At 53.3% G+C, this 15,141-nt stretch overlaps 3 protein-coding genes across 3 annotated transcripts; 2 read left to right on the top strand and 1 right to left on the bottom strand.

Moving 5' to 3' along the window:
- Positions 1-789: 789 nt before the first annotated feature.
- Positions 790-6,603, bottom strand: NCS54_00602400 (DMAP1-binding domain-containing protein; the record flags this gene model as incomplete). The annotated part of the gene is made up of 4 exons (XM_053151501.1): positions 790-1,624; positions 1,674-6,302; positions 6,364-6,386; positions 6,544-6,603. 4 exons carry the CDS (start codon positions 6,601-6,603, stop codon positions 790-792), a joined length of 5,547 nt encoding a protein of 1,848 aa, XP_053007476.1.
- Positions 6,604-7,773: 1,170 nt separating this feature from the next.
- On the top strand, positions 7,774-10,686 carry NCS54_00602300 (Hypothetical protein; the record flags this gene model as incomplete). The annotated part of the gene is made up of 3 exons (XM_053151500.1): positions 7,774-7,819; positions 8,007-8,037; positions 8,352-10,686. The coding sequence occupies 3 exons, from the start codon at positions 7,774-7,776 to the stop codon at positions 10,684-10,686; spliced, it is 2,412 nt and encodes an 803-aa protein (XP_053007475.1).
- A 2,428-nt stretch (positions 10,687-13,114) lies between these two features.
- On the top strand, positions 13,115-14,919 carry NCS54_00602200 (Hypothetical protein; the record flags this gene model as incomplete). Its single annotated transcript, XM_053151499.1, has 2 exons — positions 13,115-13,159; positions 13,462-14,919. The coding sequence occupies 2 exons, from the start codon at positions 13,115-13,117 to the stop codon at positions 14,917-14,919; spliced, it is 1,503 nt and encodes a 500-aa protein (XP_053007474.1).
- Between the last annotated feature and the right edge of the window lie 222 nt (positions 14,920-15,141).

Raw genomic sequence — 15,141 nt, 5'->3', positions numbered from 1 at the left:
TGGCTCCTCGGCTGTCGTCGATTCCAAGTCAGGGGCTGAATATATTGGCGCGCTTGTTGTCCACGGAGCGAGAAGATGAGGAAGATGAAGATGAAAAAAGGTAGAACATTCATCTGATCACGGAAGCGGAAAAGTGTCATCAACCAAGGGTTACTTCTCGGTGTTTCACGGCGTTATTCTATCATTGAGAATTGTATCATGGTCATCAACTATCGACATCCTTTCAACGCAAGCACTCACAGGCCGAAATATCCAACCGCTTCATCATCCAATCACAAGGCGTGGTGGCAGAGTGGTCTAATGCGATAGACTAGAAATCTATTCTCTTCGGAGGCGTCTGTTCGAATCAGGCCCACGTCGATTGGTTCTCTTTTTGCTCTTTTTGCCTATTTTCATTGGGCCTATTATTCATGATGTTTTTCTTGGTGTTTTGGTTAAATTAACATGGCAATCGCGAATAACTCATCTTCGAATTCCAGCGTTTCATGTCCTTTCCCATCCAGACCATTTCACAGCCCTTCCTTGATTCATCCTTCATGCGTATTAGATGGGAAGGGTTGGTGGTAGTAACACAGTTCTTCATAATTCTTTTCGTCTTACACCTCAAAAAGGAGAAATAGTCTTCAAAACAATGTAACTAGACATGTAGCAGCCGTGTCCCATCACCACATCCAACACGTCTCAAAGCTATCAAAGTACAGATGGATCCGGCATGTACACGTCTAGATGTTCCCAGCCCCAACTCCGCCATCGTGGCATGCCCCTACCGTCGTTCCATAGCCGTTATATTCATCGGGGGTTCATGCCGCCCGCAAGGTTCATGTGCATGATGGCGTCCGCCGTCCAGTCGGCCTCGTCGTTAGAGTCCCTGTTTGGTTGCCCCCAAAAGCTGATGTCTTCTCGCCCATCTACACCTGGTAGTCGGATCTGGGGTGGCGCTTGACCTACCCCAGGTGGCACTTCAGGCTTTGTTCCTGGCGCTGGTAGAGGACCTTGCGCAGGTTCAGTGGCACCGTAGTGTGAGAAATCAGGCGCGTCAAAGGCTTGTTCTGCCTGGGGAGAAAGGCTGAGCTGAGCTGGGGGTTGAGACACCGGGGCTTGTGGCACCACCTCAGGGTATACGTGCGAGTCCTTGTAGGTCGTTGGTGTCCCGTGGTCATCTGATGTCTCTGTGATGTTGCTGTGTGAAGGAACATATGACTGACGAGGAGGTGGCTGTTCGAATTCCTCCTGTTCGGGAATCTGCGGAGCCTGCTCGGCATTCCTCAGACTGGAAGAGCCAGGGGCAGGATTTCCTCCGCTTCGAACACTGACCATGGAGACTCTGGCCTGGTCCATCCCGTCAACAACACCTCCAGCTTCAGCCGCGTCCATATCACGGATGGAGAATTGAGCCAGTGTGCGAAGCTTTCGACTGACCCAGCCGCCCAAGATCTTGCCTCGCTGCTTCTCTCCGAGACGCGACTTGGGAAAGTCTCCCTTGTTGACGAAAGCTACGATATCGACAATGATCTGGTGTTCATTGAGGATAGCGTTGACAATGACTGGGACGAGAGATGCCAAGTAGGGCTTGCGGCTGACCTCGACGAGCACCACAATCAAGCCACCAGCTTGGAAGACGGCACTATATCTTTATTAGTACAATCAATTTTGTATGAGTGAGTCGGACTTACCAGCCGTTGGTCACGATGTTTCTGTGACACCGCTCCACAGAGTTCTCGATATCCATAGGGAAGTGGCTCAATCCGTTGATCTCGAATGTCTCTCCAATGTTTCCGAGAACAAACAACACCTGCATTTCCACGAGGGCTCCGTTGGGGCCAATCGGTCGACTGACGTTGTGAAGGAAACCCAAATCTCCTGTTCGAATGTACTGGATGCTCGGATCTCCATCAACGGCTCGTCCGTCAAACCGCTCGGCATCAAAGGCATCCTTGGAACCATAGAATGACTTGACGCAGGCCTCAGAGTCGACCCAGATCTCGCCATACTCGCCGTCAAGACAGTGCAGTCGGCTCTCAGGGTTGATGATGGCAATCTGGGTCGAGACGGGAACCATTCCGCTATCTTGAACCAACAAGGCCCTGGGGTCCGCCTCTGGGTCAACAGGGATAACCAGGCCACGTCGCAGGGCCTGCGTGTCGAGCCAGAGCTCGATCGGTTCGATACACATGTAAGATCTTGATGCAATCATGGGGTTGAGGACATGCGAGTAAACGGTGTTGATGGCGGTTGGGTCCAATCCAGCCCCAGAAAAGTGATGGTTGACCTTCTGGAATACATCAACTCTTGGTCTACCCTCAGATGTGATCATCATGTTCTTGAGCTCATGCAGGGTGAATCCCTTAGCATGCATCGAGTTCATAGCGTGGTCAAGCATCTGCGGTGTCGCGTACGTGTCCTTGATCTTGTACCTTGACAGAGTAACAAAGAGGGACATGGGATTGGTAGCGAACTCAATAGGCGACAGGAGGTAGGTTGGTGTACCAATGTAGATGCCCATGAGACATGTGTGAATGAAACCCAATCCAGTTGTACTTCGGACACATCCAAGGACTGGCCTCGTGCTTGTCATTTGGCAGGTTTCCTTCTGGACCTTGCACATGCCCATGATGGTATCGTGTCCAAGTTGAACCGCGATGCGTCGTTGGTCTGGAGTCCAGTACGTCCACACAATAACTGGATATCCCGGTCGAATCCAGGCAGGGTCTATTGTGAGTCTCAACTCTCTCAAGCCATTGCTCTGCTTTGGCGGCTTAGTAGTGTTGAAGACGCTGGGCATCGAGATCTTCAGAACCTGGGCAGATTGTTTGATATGGCTTGCCACAGGCTTCATCTTGATCAGGTGGTCCACCTCTGCATTTACAAGCACAGCCTTGACTTTGTAGTCGGCCACGATGTGCAGGAAAGCAGGGATGTCTTCGTTGAGTCGGCCTTCATCGAGAGGCGCGATGGGGATGACGATTGCGCCCAGACATATGCAGGCGTGAACGGCAAAGACGAATTCCTCCGAGTGGGTGTACATGAGAATCATGTGGTCGCCTGGCCGCACCTTGACCTTGTTCTTCAGGTACATGGCGACGGATGCCACCTTGGTGTCAAACTTCTTCCATGTCACGCCCTTTCCTTCGCGACCCCTGCCGTCGATTGTGCAGTACGCGAGTTCTTCTGGTTGACGGGCGACGCGCCATTGAATGAGGTCAGAGATGCATGAGAAGTTGTTCAGGGGGGTTGATGTCCGGTCATCCATGACGACCTCTCGTCGATCAACACCTGAGTATTGCTTATCAGCTGGCAACAAGAACTCGGCACGCGAATCCGATGCCAGGGGCGACCAGATACCCCCCATGGGGTCTACACCAATGGGCAGATTGAGTACAGCATGCTCCACGCCAAACTTGACGTGCACGCATGGAAGGTTGCCGAGATCGAACTCTCGGCGACAGAGCATGTTACCGATTTCTCGCCGTCCATTCTTGACAACTCTGGGTAACGTGTTTGGCGCTGTGATCATAACGCAGTACACCCTGAGATGGTGCTCCGTCACAAGAACCTCCATACATCTCTCAGCCAGCGACTCCAGCAGCGCTGTGTCTGGCTGTCGAGGTGGCCCGCCAGATGTCAAAGGAGCCGTCGAGGCTGCCGCCGACTCAAGGACGACGACGGGAAGATGTTCATCGTTGACAAAGACGTCAAAGGCTGAACAGTCGTAAATCTTGGGAACATTCTTGACGATGCTCACGACAATGTGCTGAACAAAGAAATACCGGTACTCGGCTATTTCGTGCCCATGCTCAACCCACTCGACTCTTTGCCGAATGCGGTCCTCGTATAAGCCCAGGACAAAGATTTTCCCTTCGATGACGGTGCCCAGCAAGCCGGTTCTGAGAAACTCGGGCTCCACAGGTTGGGGTGTGGGATCGCCGGGATCGAATCTGTAGGGGCGAGCATGGAAAATTAGCTCCGTGTTCTTGGGCTGCGCCCAGAAGCCGCCAGACAAAGAGGGCGAGTCAACCCAGATCTCGCCCACAGAGTGAGGAGACGCCAGCAGTCCTGACTCTGGATCAACCACAGAAAGGGTGGCATCCGGAATGGGGTATCCAAAAGCACCAACCCGCACCAATCCTGGGTCGTCACCTGCTCTCTTGCGAGCTTCATCACCAATGGCCACAACCACAACTTCGTTGGTCTTAAGCGCCTCACGATCCAACAGAACCTCGCCGAGCTCATTCTTGGCCCCCTCTTCTGTAGTCGTAGTACCACCACCACCCAGGAGACTTCCAAAGCCGTTTAAGGGCGCAGGCTTTTCTGACTCTTCCTTCTCTCCACCCTCTTCTGAGTCTGTGTCAGACCCAAGATCGAGCTTCAAGGGGCACCCCATGCGCTCTTCTCCTCCGAGCCAGTCACGAACACTAACTACCATGCCGCCGTGTTCCGGCAGACAAAGCATCGGTGCCACAACCTCACGAGCCCGAGGGTTCCTCAGTGGTCTCAGCCAGCGATCTGCCAGCACTTCGTGGAACCCACTGTCCACCGTCAATGTATCAATCAAGCAGAGCTTGATCATTTGAAAGTTGGGCTCCATTCCCTTTTTGAAGTTTCGAGTCACCATGGGCTGCTCTTGGTAGTTGTAAGCAGCTCGTTTCAGACCCGGATAGTCTGCAATCATGATGGTCGACTTGTATTTAGTAAGGAGGTGGGCGTAAAGGCCAGGGACGTCAACGGCCTTGTTGTCAAACCAAACAGTGGTGTGGCCACCGTACACGGTAAGCAAAACGCTGAGAATCATGCCAATTCCTTGACGAGGATCCAGATAGGAGACCAGAATCTCACTACTGGCGCCGCCACCAATCAGCCGGCCGTTCTTGTCTCTCAATGACGGGTTGAAGGTATCTCCAGGTCCATTGCTGGGAATGGTAGAAATGATGGCACTCAAACAGGCCATCTGATGCATGATTGTTCGGTGGCTCAGGACAACACCTCTAAGATCTCCTGTAGGCGCTCGCGAAAACTCGATATAGGCCAGGTCTGGCACGACCAAAGGAGGGATATCATCCTTCTTCTTGGGGTGATAACTGCCAAAGTCATTCGTCTTCCACCATTCGACACCCTTTGGCCAGGTCAACTTTTGCGTGGTAATGTCTCGCTGGAAGGTCTTGAGGTTGTTGTCGGTAGTCAGTGCAAGATGCGCTTGTGTCGAGGTAAGGATGGTGTTCAAACGTTGGTAGTCCTCCAAATCATTGATGGGGACAGCCACCACACCCGCGATAAAACATCCCAAGAGCGCAATCGCAAAATCAATGACTTCTGAATCTCGGTACACCAGAGCAACTCGGTCACCACGGTATAGTGAGCTCTTGTCTCGGATGACTTGAGCCACCTTCTCGGCTCTGGCCGCCAATTTGTCCCACGTAATCGAAGCAATCTCCTTGCCTTTGCTGTCCAGCACCCAGTAAGCTGGCTTTTTGGCTATTGTCCGGCCCCTGTGCCTCAGGACAGCGGCGATGTTGTCAAACTTGGACATAGGCGTGGATTCATCGTGGGGGTCTTGAATCGCGAACGGTACTTCTCGCGGTTCTAAAGGCAGCTGGTACTCGAGGACTTCCGGGGGTGGTAGATCGTTCGCTGTCAACATCGGAGGGGCCATCGCGGCAGTGGGAGAGAAAGCATCGCTCGAGGAATATCGTTGTTGAGGTCCCCCATACTCGACCGTTTGACCCTGTTCATAGTGCTGCTGCCCTGCAAAGTCTGAAAAATAGCCTTGAGAGTCGAGTAGTGTCGTCGTTCTGCCATCATAAGGCTGCTGTTGCTGTTGCTGTTGCTGTTGGTACTGCTGCTGCCGTTGCTGGAATTGCTGCTGTTGCGGATCGACATATGTGCCTTGCTGCTCGGGTCTGAAAGCATAGTCGCCCGACATCATGGTTCCGCTTCGGGTTTGGGGTTCGGTATGCGAGGGGGAGAAGAAGAGAGAGTCGCGATGAGCGCCGGTCGGGCCTCCAGCCATCGAGCCCCCTGGTCGCAGGAGAGAGTCGGGAGGCGGCTCGGGAGGGTTCGAAGCGCGTGAAGGCGGTCCATAGGCTGATGACGGTCGGTACATGGGAGAATCTGGACTGTCGGGGATGGGGCCGCTGCCGCTGCCGAGGGCGGCGAAAGCAGCAGCTCGGTGGCCATCGCTCGAGGGATGCGCCGAATCGTCAGGGGAGTGTATGCGGAGGCCAGGTTGAGAGTCGCTCAAAGCAGCGACTTGAGGTGGAGGAGAACCAAGGAACTTGGAGAATAGTTGGGTTCGTCGCTTCTGGTAGCTAAGGATATGGTTAGCGGTCACTGCACACGCGATCGCGGGGTGCATATGGAGGAGCTCACCCCTTCTGTGTAATATCTCCCTCCTATCAAGTAAAGTCAGTCAGGTTCTATCAAGAAGTATCTCAAGCAAGCGATGTGAACATCTCCTACTCTAGCCACGTCTCATGATGTAGAGGAGCGCATGAGGTAGAGGGGATCATGGTGGTGGTGAATGCGGAAGTGCCGGGGGCGCCAACGAACCTCAAGCTCACGGTCCAGCTCCTCAAGCTTCTCTTGGAGCTCTGGATTGAGTTCGGCCATGGTGGGAGGTTGGCGATGCAGCCTCTGGAAGTTGAGGTTTGGTGGATTAGGGACAACCACGGCTCACAAGCTGGAGGAGCCAGCAAAAGGTCTCGTGACGTAAGGTATGGCAACCAAGTCTTTGAGGTTAGGCCAGGCCGGGCGGGAGGTGGGCGACAATTCGCTTGCTTTTCAGGTTCTGGTTTGGTTCTGGCGGCAGGAGCGCCCAGCAGGGCCAACACGCCCGCCGTTGGACCAAGGCGGGGAGCCCCTGCCTTGGTTGGGCTGGGCTGGATTAGCCGCCGCCCTTCGTACCTGCGAAGGTTCCATTGGGTGACAAGTCACTGAGCAGAGAAGGAGCGAACGACATCCGACGGCACCTTCCTGAGACCGCCCAGCAACTCAAACTCCCTTGTAGTGCCCCTCCATCCTCCACTAGCTCCACTAAAAGTCCCTGAGAGGTTGCAACCCCTTGAAGTCTCGAGAGCTCGCCCACTCTTGGCTTCATTCGAACCAACGTCTCCTCCCTAGCATGAGCTCTGTTGCAATCCGAAATACGGTCCCATGAGAAGGATACGGATTATCTGGATTGTTTCCAAGAATATCCTCCCTCGAAACTCGTGTTTGCAGGGATATTGCGGCACGGAACTCATCACACGACTTTGGACAAGTCATCGGCGAGCTCTCCGTTAGCCATCGGCCCAATTGGGAAATCGTTTTGCAGAGCTCTTTGCCACTGAAGACAAACAAGACAATGAAGCAATTTATCGGTCTCAGATCATCCCTTCTACAGGTTTCGAAGCTTTAATGAGATCCAACATCACGAGGGATATCGACAGTTAGCAAAAGCCCTCCACTTGTTCCCAGCCTCCGTGTTCTATCGGTGGGCTCGGAATATTGAAGCTCCTCTTCCGGCTCATGGCCCCACTCATACCTGAATTTTGTTCAAACCTCACGACCGAATATTCAACACTTCTCTTCATGCACTTCCAATGCAGCCTCCTTCAATGGGCCATCAATTATGGCCTTGAAAAGCTGCATTCTCTGGTCCAATTCCTTCGTTCTCTGACGAGATGATGAATTTTCATCCGCCACTTGGACAAGCGTAATTGGGCTTAGAGCATGCAGAATCTTCTCATCTACTCTCTCAAACGTGACACTTCAACTCACCATGACAGGCCCACAGCGACCATGCCAGATCCATCTCGGATCTGGCTCATGAAACTGCTATTATATGGTAAGCCTTGACTTTTACACCTTCACTACCCTTCCCTCCCTGCTTTTATGATGAGACACGCATAACACAGACCTGTTCGGAACTTTCTGTCGAAAAACGTGCACAGCTCTCCTGATCGAAGCGCTTTCTTCCCAATTTCTTTGGCATCGTGCTGGCTTTCATCTTTCTTAGTGCTAACAAGCCACAGGTTTTAATCTGCTTCCGAAAATACGAACATGGTGCAATGACCTGGACTACCCACCCGCACTTGGGTGTTCCGGTCTACAAAGACAAAGAGGTGCCACACCTTCTTCCGAGATTCAGTCCTTGTTCAGTATATCCTGAACACGGTCTGCGTTTCTTTGCTTCGTATTTTAAGGGATTCTTGGAAACAAAGGTCCAAAGGAAGACAATGTTCATAGATCTGGACTCATGTTCTCGTGTTGTCCTCGGCCTCAGTATTAATATTCATGCTTCATCCTTGATCAATGTCCATTTCGTTCATTATACCCACTATATATCCATTGAACCACGATTGCCAGACATTTGACAGGTTTTCCGCGCCGCAATCGTTCGACCCTCAAGACTTCAACAGCATTGTGATCACGAGCCTGGGAGATAACATGGATCCTCTCCACAACTCTGGTCCTTATATGGACGGTACCATGGCTGCGGCCCAATCAGAATATCTGGCTAACGTCAACGTTGACGATTTACAACTAGACACCATAGATTTTGACCCTCTACCTACGTTAAACAGACCCGTCACCAACGATGGACTTCAGGGGGTGCCAGGCAATGCGCCTCTCTCACAACAGCCTCCAGCTCCTGGCTTCCTGCAGGCACCGCCGGGTGTTGGCGACAGGATTGACGTTGGCATGGGGCCTGGGGGTGTCTCAGGATTTGGTCCTGGAGGTCTCAACTATGATCTCAACAACTTCGATAATCCCATCAACCCCCGGGTTCTTCAGATCAACCCCAATATTCAGCCAAGACCCTACCAACCCAACAACATCTACCCCGATTTCGGGCTAGCAGGGCGTAATGGGCCGTCGTATACTCCTATGAACGCCTGGATTGAAACCACCAACTATGAAGGGCAACTGCAACTTACCCCTACTCAAGTCCACTTATCCGTCGATGATATGCAAAAAGCATACCGCAATGCACCTACTCAGCCTATTCGCGGTTACTGGAAAGGAGAAGATGGAGAACGTTTCGGAACACAACAACTTTTCCTCGGCGGATTCGCCCCGTTCCTCAATCAGCCTATGAATCAGCAACCAGCTCAAGGTCAGGAGACAGGATATATCAAGAAGCGCAAGAGGAGAGATTCCTCCGATCTTCAAGGCCGAGAAGACGAGGCTGCCCCTGTTCGCTGGGCTGGTGGAAAGGTTCAGAACAACAGGGCGCTCAAGCTAAAGGGGGACATTACTTGCGACCCAAGCTTTGTCTACACAGATCCCCTACCCCTCGTGGAAAACTGGAAGAAGAGAGACGGCGGTGGTCCCCATTTCGAATACACGCCCTTGGGCCAATGGGTTGATCACCTGGAACTCAGCGCCGCAGAGCTGCGTCACTACCTAGAACACTGCCCTCGGGACGTCAACATCTTTGTCCAGCAGCCTCCCGCTCAGGCCAACTCTCGGCAGCAGGAGTGTGACCGAAGGTGTCGATACGCCCAGTGTCCCGTGGACTCCAAGATCATCCGGCCTGGTTTTCTCCGCGTGGTCTTTGACGAGTACCATGAGCGCACGTCTGATGGGCGGAAGGACCCCTTCAAGGTTGCGGGCTGCATGCACCTGTGGTGCTTCGAGCAGTGTGTAGACCCGTACGAGTTCTGGCGCAAGAGAAAGCTATTCCCAGACGATCGACACCTTCCCAAAGAGCAAAAGAACCTTATGGCGATCAACCGCGATACCGACAGGGCCATTGTCAACAGAGCCTTTCTTCCATGGATGTCGATCCAGGACAACCTGCCAGGCCTCCCTGAGATCCCCCGTGATCATCAAGACTCGCTCACTTACACCCTGGTCAAGCATCATCTGGATAACCAAGTCACCGCCCGCCAAACCTGTCGGGACAAGCGCAACAGAGTCAGAGCCGAGGAGGATAGGAACACCCTCGACGTCCACATGGGTGACCTGAGCGTCTACGCCCGAAGGTGCAGAGAGATCAGGGCGAGAAAACGCGCCGGCGCAAAACGCCGGAAGACTGGGAGCCCGTACGAGAAGGGCCTCACATGGGTCACTCCGAAAGATCTGCCCCAAGACTCCGAGCTTGTGGAACATGTGCAGGAAGATGTGTTCAAGGGGTCACTCCATAGCCCGTTGCAGTCACCAATCAAGACGCCGACACCAGTTGCTCCAAACTTTGAGCAATACGTCCAGCCGGGCGAGGAGGACCTGAGCTTGATGCAGCTGGATTTGATGCAGCAGGGGGCGCAAGACCTCATGCAGCTGGACCCAAACTTGATGCAACTGACAGAGCAGGCAGGCGAGTCAGGCTTTGTTCCTCCAGAGCAATCGAAAGAGCCGGATGTGTACGACTATATGCAAATGGTCTCGTCTGGGGATTTGAACTTTAAGGGACTGTCGCCGTTAGAGAAGTCAAACTCGATGCCGCAGACAAAGTCTGAGGAGTCAACCCCTATGGAAATGCCACCGCCGCGAGTGCCAACCCCGATGCAGTTGGATTCACTTACACTCGCCCTCCCTGCTGTAGACGAACCTCAACCTGGGTCTGAGCCCCAGAGCCCAGAGGTCAACGCCAGATCACGGAAGCGACGAGCCAGCGATCTCGAGGATGACGGAGACAGCCTGTTCGGCAGCAAACCGCGGCGCAAGCGACAGAGGGGCTCAGTGGCGTCCAAGAGCAGCGAGCGTTAAGGTCAGGGCGCACCTCTGAGGAGGAGTCCAAGACAAGGCCCCAGGCGTTCGGCTGCCTAGAGAGCTGCAAAGTTGGCAGTGACGACGGGTTTTCCTATCAAGTGATGGGCATCATCAGAAAGTGGGGAATGACTCGAAGGCTTCTCTCCTGCAGGCAGGAGAAGCCGTTCGACAAAGACGCTTTGATCATGAGTTATGAAGGGGAGGGGTCCTGCATAGGCAACGGGCAACGGCATGGCGTACATGGCGTCTCTTGGTTAGCCAAAGTCTTTCCTCTTTGTTTCCTCTTTCGATCCCCCCCTCCAAGGTGGAGGTTTCTGTTTCTGTTGGTTAGTTTCTTTGTTAATAGGACGTGGATAGACGCATACATAGATGCATTAGACTTGGCTCAGCACGGAGTTTGGAGCCCTGACGGAGGTATACCTTCCTCTTTAGTCATAGATAATCAAGGTCAGTCCTAGTTGAAGAGTGGACTCTCGATAAGCAATGCAATAGGCGACGTTGTGTGAAGACTTGACAAAGCAAGCGAGTTGACCAAGTTGCTGACCCTGCTACTGACCCTTGGGTGGCAGAGGGTGAATCCAAGGTCAAAGGAATTCTATCTTTATCTTTGCTTTAACTCGAACCAATAAACTTACAAATAGAACCCTTTGGTTAAGTCGTGATCTGACAACTCTTTGTGTCTGAAAATAATCTGATGACTGTGACACAGACACGGTAGCTAGGACTCAAGCCACTCAGGCCGTGCCAACTAAGGGCAAGGACACAGATCTCGGATTCTTCCGAGGGATTTTCCACTTGGACTCCTCTTTCACCTCATGTGCTCTTACGGAATCGATCGATACGTTGTCAAAGACGGGACGAGAGAGGATCCCGCCAGGGTGATGGATAGCACAGGACGGACGTGCAACCAGACGGACTGCAGCCTGCGGGCCCAAGCTCTGGGAAAGCAGAAGCTCAAGCCCATGCCCAGGGAAAAAGAAGTGGACCTCACACAACTCCCGAGCCTGTGATACGTACGGCTTGACAGTTGTTCGACAGGGGACCTCCTCTTGAGGAATGGGAGAAATGGCCCAAAGGGAGAAGATCTTTGGTGCATGGCACGGGAACGCCGAAGTGGGCGGAGGGGGGGGTCTCACACCCGGGGGGCGCTAGATGGGGGGGCGCCGGGGGATGGATGAGGTCCACGCTAGGACAGCTCTGCGGCCTGGGAGCTGAGCCGGGAGCTTTGTCTTGTGGGCTTTTGGGGGAGCAGCTGCTGTTGATGACATCGTTTTCTGACGTTTTGTCTGCTTTGGGGGTTTGACTTTTCGGTGTTGGACAAGAGGGCTGAACAAGAGCTTTGTTGGAGAGGGCGGTGGCAACGGGGGAGGCTGAGAAGAGAGCCCATCCAAGGCCCCGGTGTGAGCTGTAGCTGTAGCTTGACATCCAAAGTGCCCAGAGAAAACGCCCCTGCTGGCTGGATGCTGCATCGGCGAAGTGCGAGGGTCAAGGTAGTCGAATAGCATAGCTTGCTTGAAGGGCTGGACCTAGTTCAAAAGAAGCTGTGTTCCCGGGGGACGTTGAAGACTTTCCCGTTGCTTTTGCTTCAAGCCCATGGACTTTTGAATCATCCTTCAAACCTCTTTTAGAGTTTGAGTATTCCTTCTTTCTCCAATCCTTTCATTTCTCTTGAACATCTTGTCAATCTCCCATCAGTCAACCAGCTGGTGGCATCGGCACTCCCGTCTCAATATCCACATCTCGATTCCACGCCAAACGCAAAACCGACCTTTTTTACTCCCTTGGCTCTCAGGACTACCTTATCCTCGGCGCGTCGCCTGATGCAAGCGAAGCGAGCGACTACTATAGCTTCATCCAGCATTATCCTTTTTTCCTGTACCCGCAGTGGGCTTCAGCGCTAGGTATTGCCCGGCGATTATCTCTCCTATTATCGCTGAGCAGTTCCCATCCTCACGCGTCGCGTCACGGGGTTTGCAGCCATCTCATTACTCGACGACCAACCCCCCGGAGGATCGGAGAATATTTACAGGCCGTTGTGCACGGTGTGTCCCTCCCTCCTTCAACTTGGAGGTAGAAAGGCTTGAACCGTTCTCTCATTGGCGTTGCGGCGTCGGTTACAGATCGGCCAAGGCCTGGAATTCCGGATCCGAGAAAGTGGAGGCACCCTCCAAGTGGGCGGTCCGAGTCGGGGTCTTCTGCTAAGGCGGTCGGGAACTCTCCAGGTGCAGCGCCCGTGCGGCAGACCGCTGTAGGTACCTTACAGAAGGTGCTTGCTAGGGCGCTCGGGGCACTTTTAGTGGGTCGATAACCAACCCACGGGGGAACCTTACCCTTACCTTGGTTACTGTTCGCCTTGTGCTATCCAACCGTCGGGTCAACCATCTCTCAAATTGTCATCCGTCAACTCTCTTTGCTTGTGTTCGTCATGGGAGAGGATCAGATGGAACCTGCCCTGCAGGTGATTGTGTTGGTACGTATTTTTATTGGTGTTTGTTCGCGCTCTGTTCCTCATGCCGTCGTTGTTGTTTTGACCCATGATATCATGGGTCTCGTCGCTTGCAGTATACAAAGACGTTGCCGCGATGCGATGGAGGCCAGACGCAGGCAGACGAATGGAGGGATCACATGTGATTCAACGGGCCTTCACTCCTGGTCTCTCATCCTTTTTGGCTCTGTTCTATACATGTTTCAAGCATTGCTTACGGACCAATTCACCATCATTTCAGCCTCACAACATGAGCCATGACAACATTTACTAACCTCAGATCATAGGGTTCTGGAGGCGGACCTCTCGAGTCCAATGTCACTTCATTCTTGGTCCGCTCCGTCGCTCAAAACTGGCATCGCGGTTCTGTCGTCGCCGTCGATGCCGGTGTTCATCTCTCATCGATATGCAATCTCATTGAGGCTGCGACGCCCTCACCAGCCCCCTCTGCCCCCTTCACACTCACCTCAGGCCCCTTCTCCGGCATCGAGCTTCCTCATACGTCCATCCTAGCTAATGCCGCTCACATCACTCAGTCGCTTGTCGATACATATCTCATTACTCACCCTCATCTCGATCACATCGCTGGCTTCGTCATCAACACGGCCGGCTTACCAGGCACCCGACCCAAGAAGCTAGCCGGTCTGCCCAGCACCATCCAGGCCTTCAAGACGCACATCTTTAACCATGTCATCTGGCCTAATCTCAGTGATGAGAACAATGGCGCTGGAATGGTTACTTTTATGAGATTGGTCGAGGGAGGAAGCCCTGCTCTTGGTGATGGTGAAGGCAGGGGTTATGTCGAGGTCGCCGACGGGCTTCAGGTCAAAATCTGGAGTGTGAGCCACGGCCACTGCATCGAGAAGCACAACCACAGGGGCTCAGCTTCGAGTGCCTCGACGCGATTCGGCAGCCATGATGCTTCCATGTCCATACCCCCACGACGCGACCTCTACAGCCACCCAGTACCTCCCCAGCGAACCTCGAGTCTGCTCAGCCAAGCCACATTTGGCCCCGGATCGCCTCAGACCGAGCAGGAGCGGATATGTGTCTACGATTCAAGCGCATACTTTATCCAAGACCAGAAAACCCACCGCGAGGTTCTAATCTTTGGTGACGTCGAACCTGACTCCCTGTCACTGAGTCCCCGAAACTTTCAGGTGTGGAACGAAGCCGCACCAAAGATCGACTCAGGCTCCCTGCGTGCCATATTTATCGAGTGCAGCTATGACGATTCGCAGTGCGATGACCGCCTATTCGGCCATCTCAAGCCTGTCTACGTTATCCAGGAGCTGCGTGCGCTGGCCTCTCAAGTTGCTGAGGCTCGTAGTAACCGACTCCTCAATACCAAGAAGCGCAAGCGTGTAGGCAGTCTCAACGAGGAAGTCCCTCGCCGTAATCCTTCACTGGCCAATCTCTCACCAGAGGACCCCGTCTCGCCAAAGACCATCACCATCAAGGCTTCATCGGTCGACCTCGTGCATCCTGGTCCTGAGACACCCCCGACGCCGCACCTAGCTACTCCAACAGCTGAGCTGACCCTCAGGGAACTCGAGTCGTTCACTTCTGCACCTATGAGACAACTCGAGGGGCTCAAGGTTGTCATCATACACGTCAAGGACCGGTTAAATGATGGACCCAACGTGGGCGACCAAATCCTAGAGCAGCTCTTGGAGCACGAAAAGGAGGCGCAGCTGGGTTGCGAGTTTGTCATTTCCAAGCCCGGGCAGAGCTTTTTCTTTTGATTTGTTCATTCTCCGGCGTTGCATCGTGTACAAGAATGTGTTGTTGCATGTGGTTCGGTATAGGCTTGTATGAGGTTCGGCTTGCGGTATAGGTTCGGTTTTGGCTTCATGATTTGCATGACCTGATATTTGTTCTGATATGTACGCTGCTGTCTTTTGTCTGAGGCGGTTTTTGTTCCTGAGATATCCTTTGAGTCCGTTCCAGGAGAGGAACTGGAGGTT

Source organism: Fusarium falciforme, chromosome 4 (genome assembly GCF_026873545.1).
Source record: "Fusarium falciforme chromosome 4, complete sequence".
In the NCBI taxonomy this organism is placed as follows: Eukaryota; Fungi; Ascomycota; class Sordariomycetes; order Hypocreales; family Nectriaceae; genus Fusarium; species Fusarium falciforme.
This window is presented reverse-complemented; position numbering and strand designations above follow the sequence as displayed.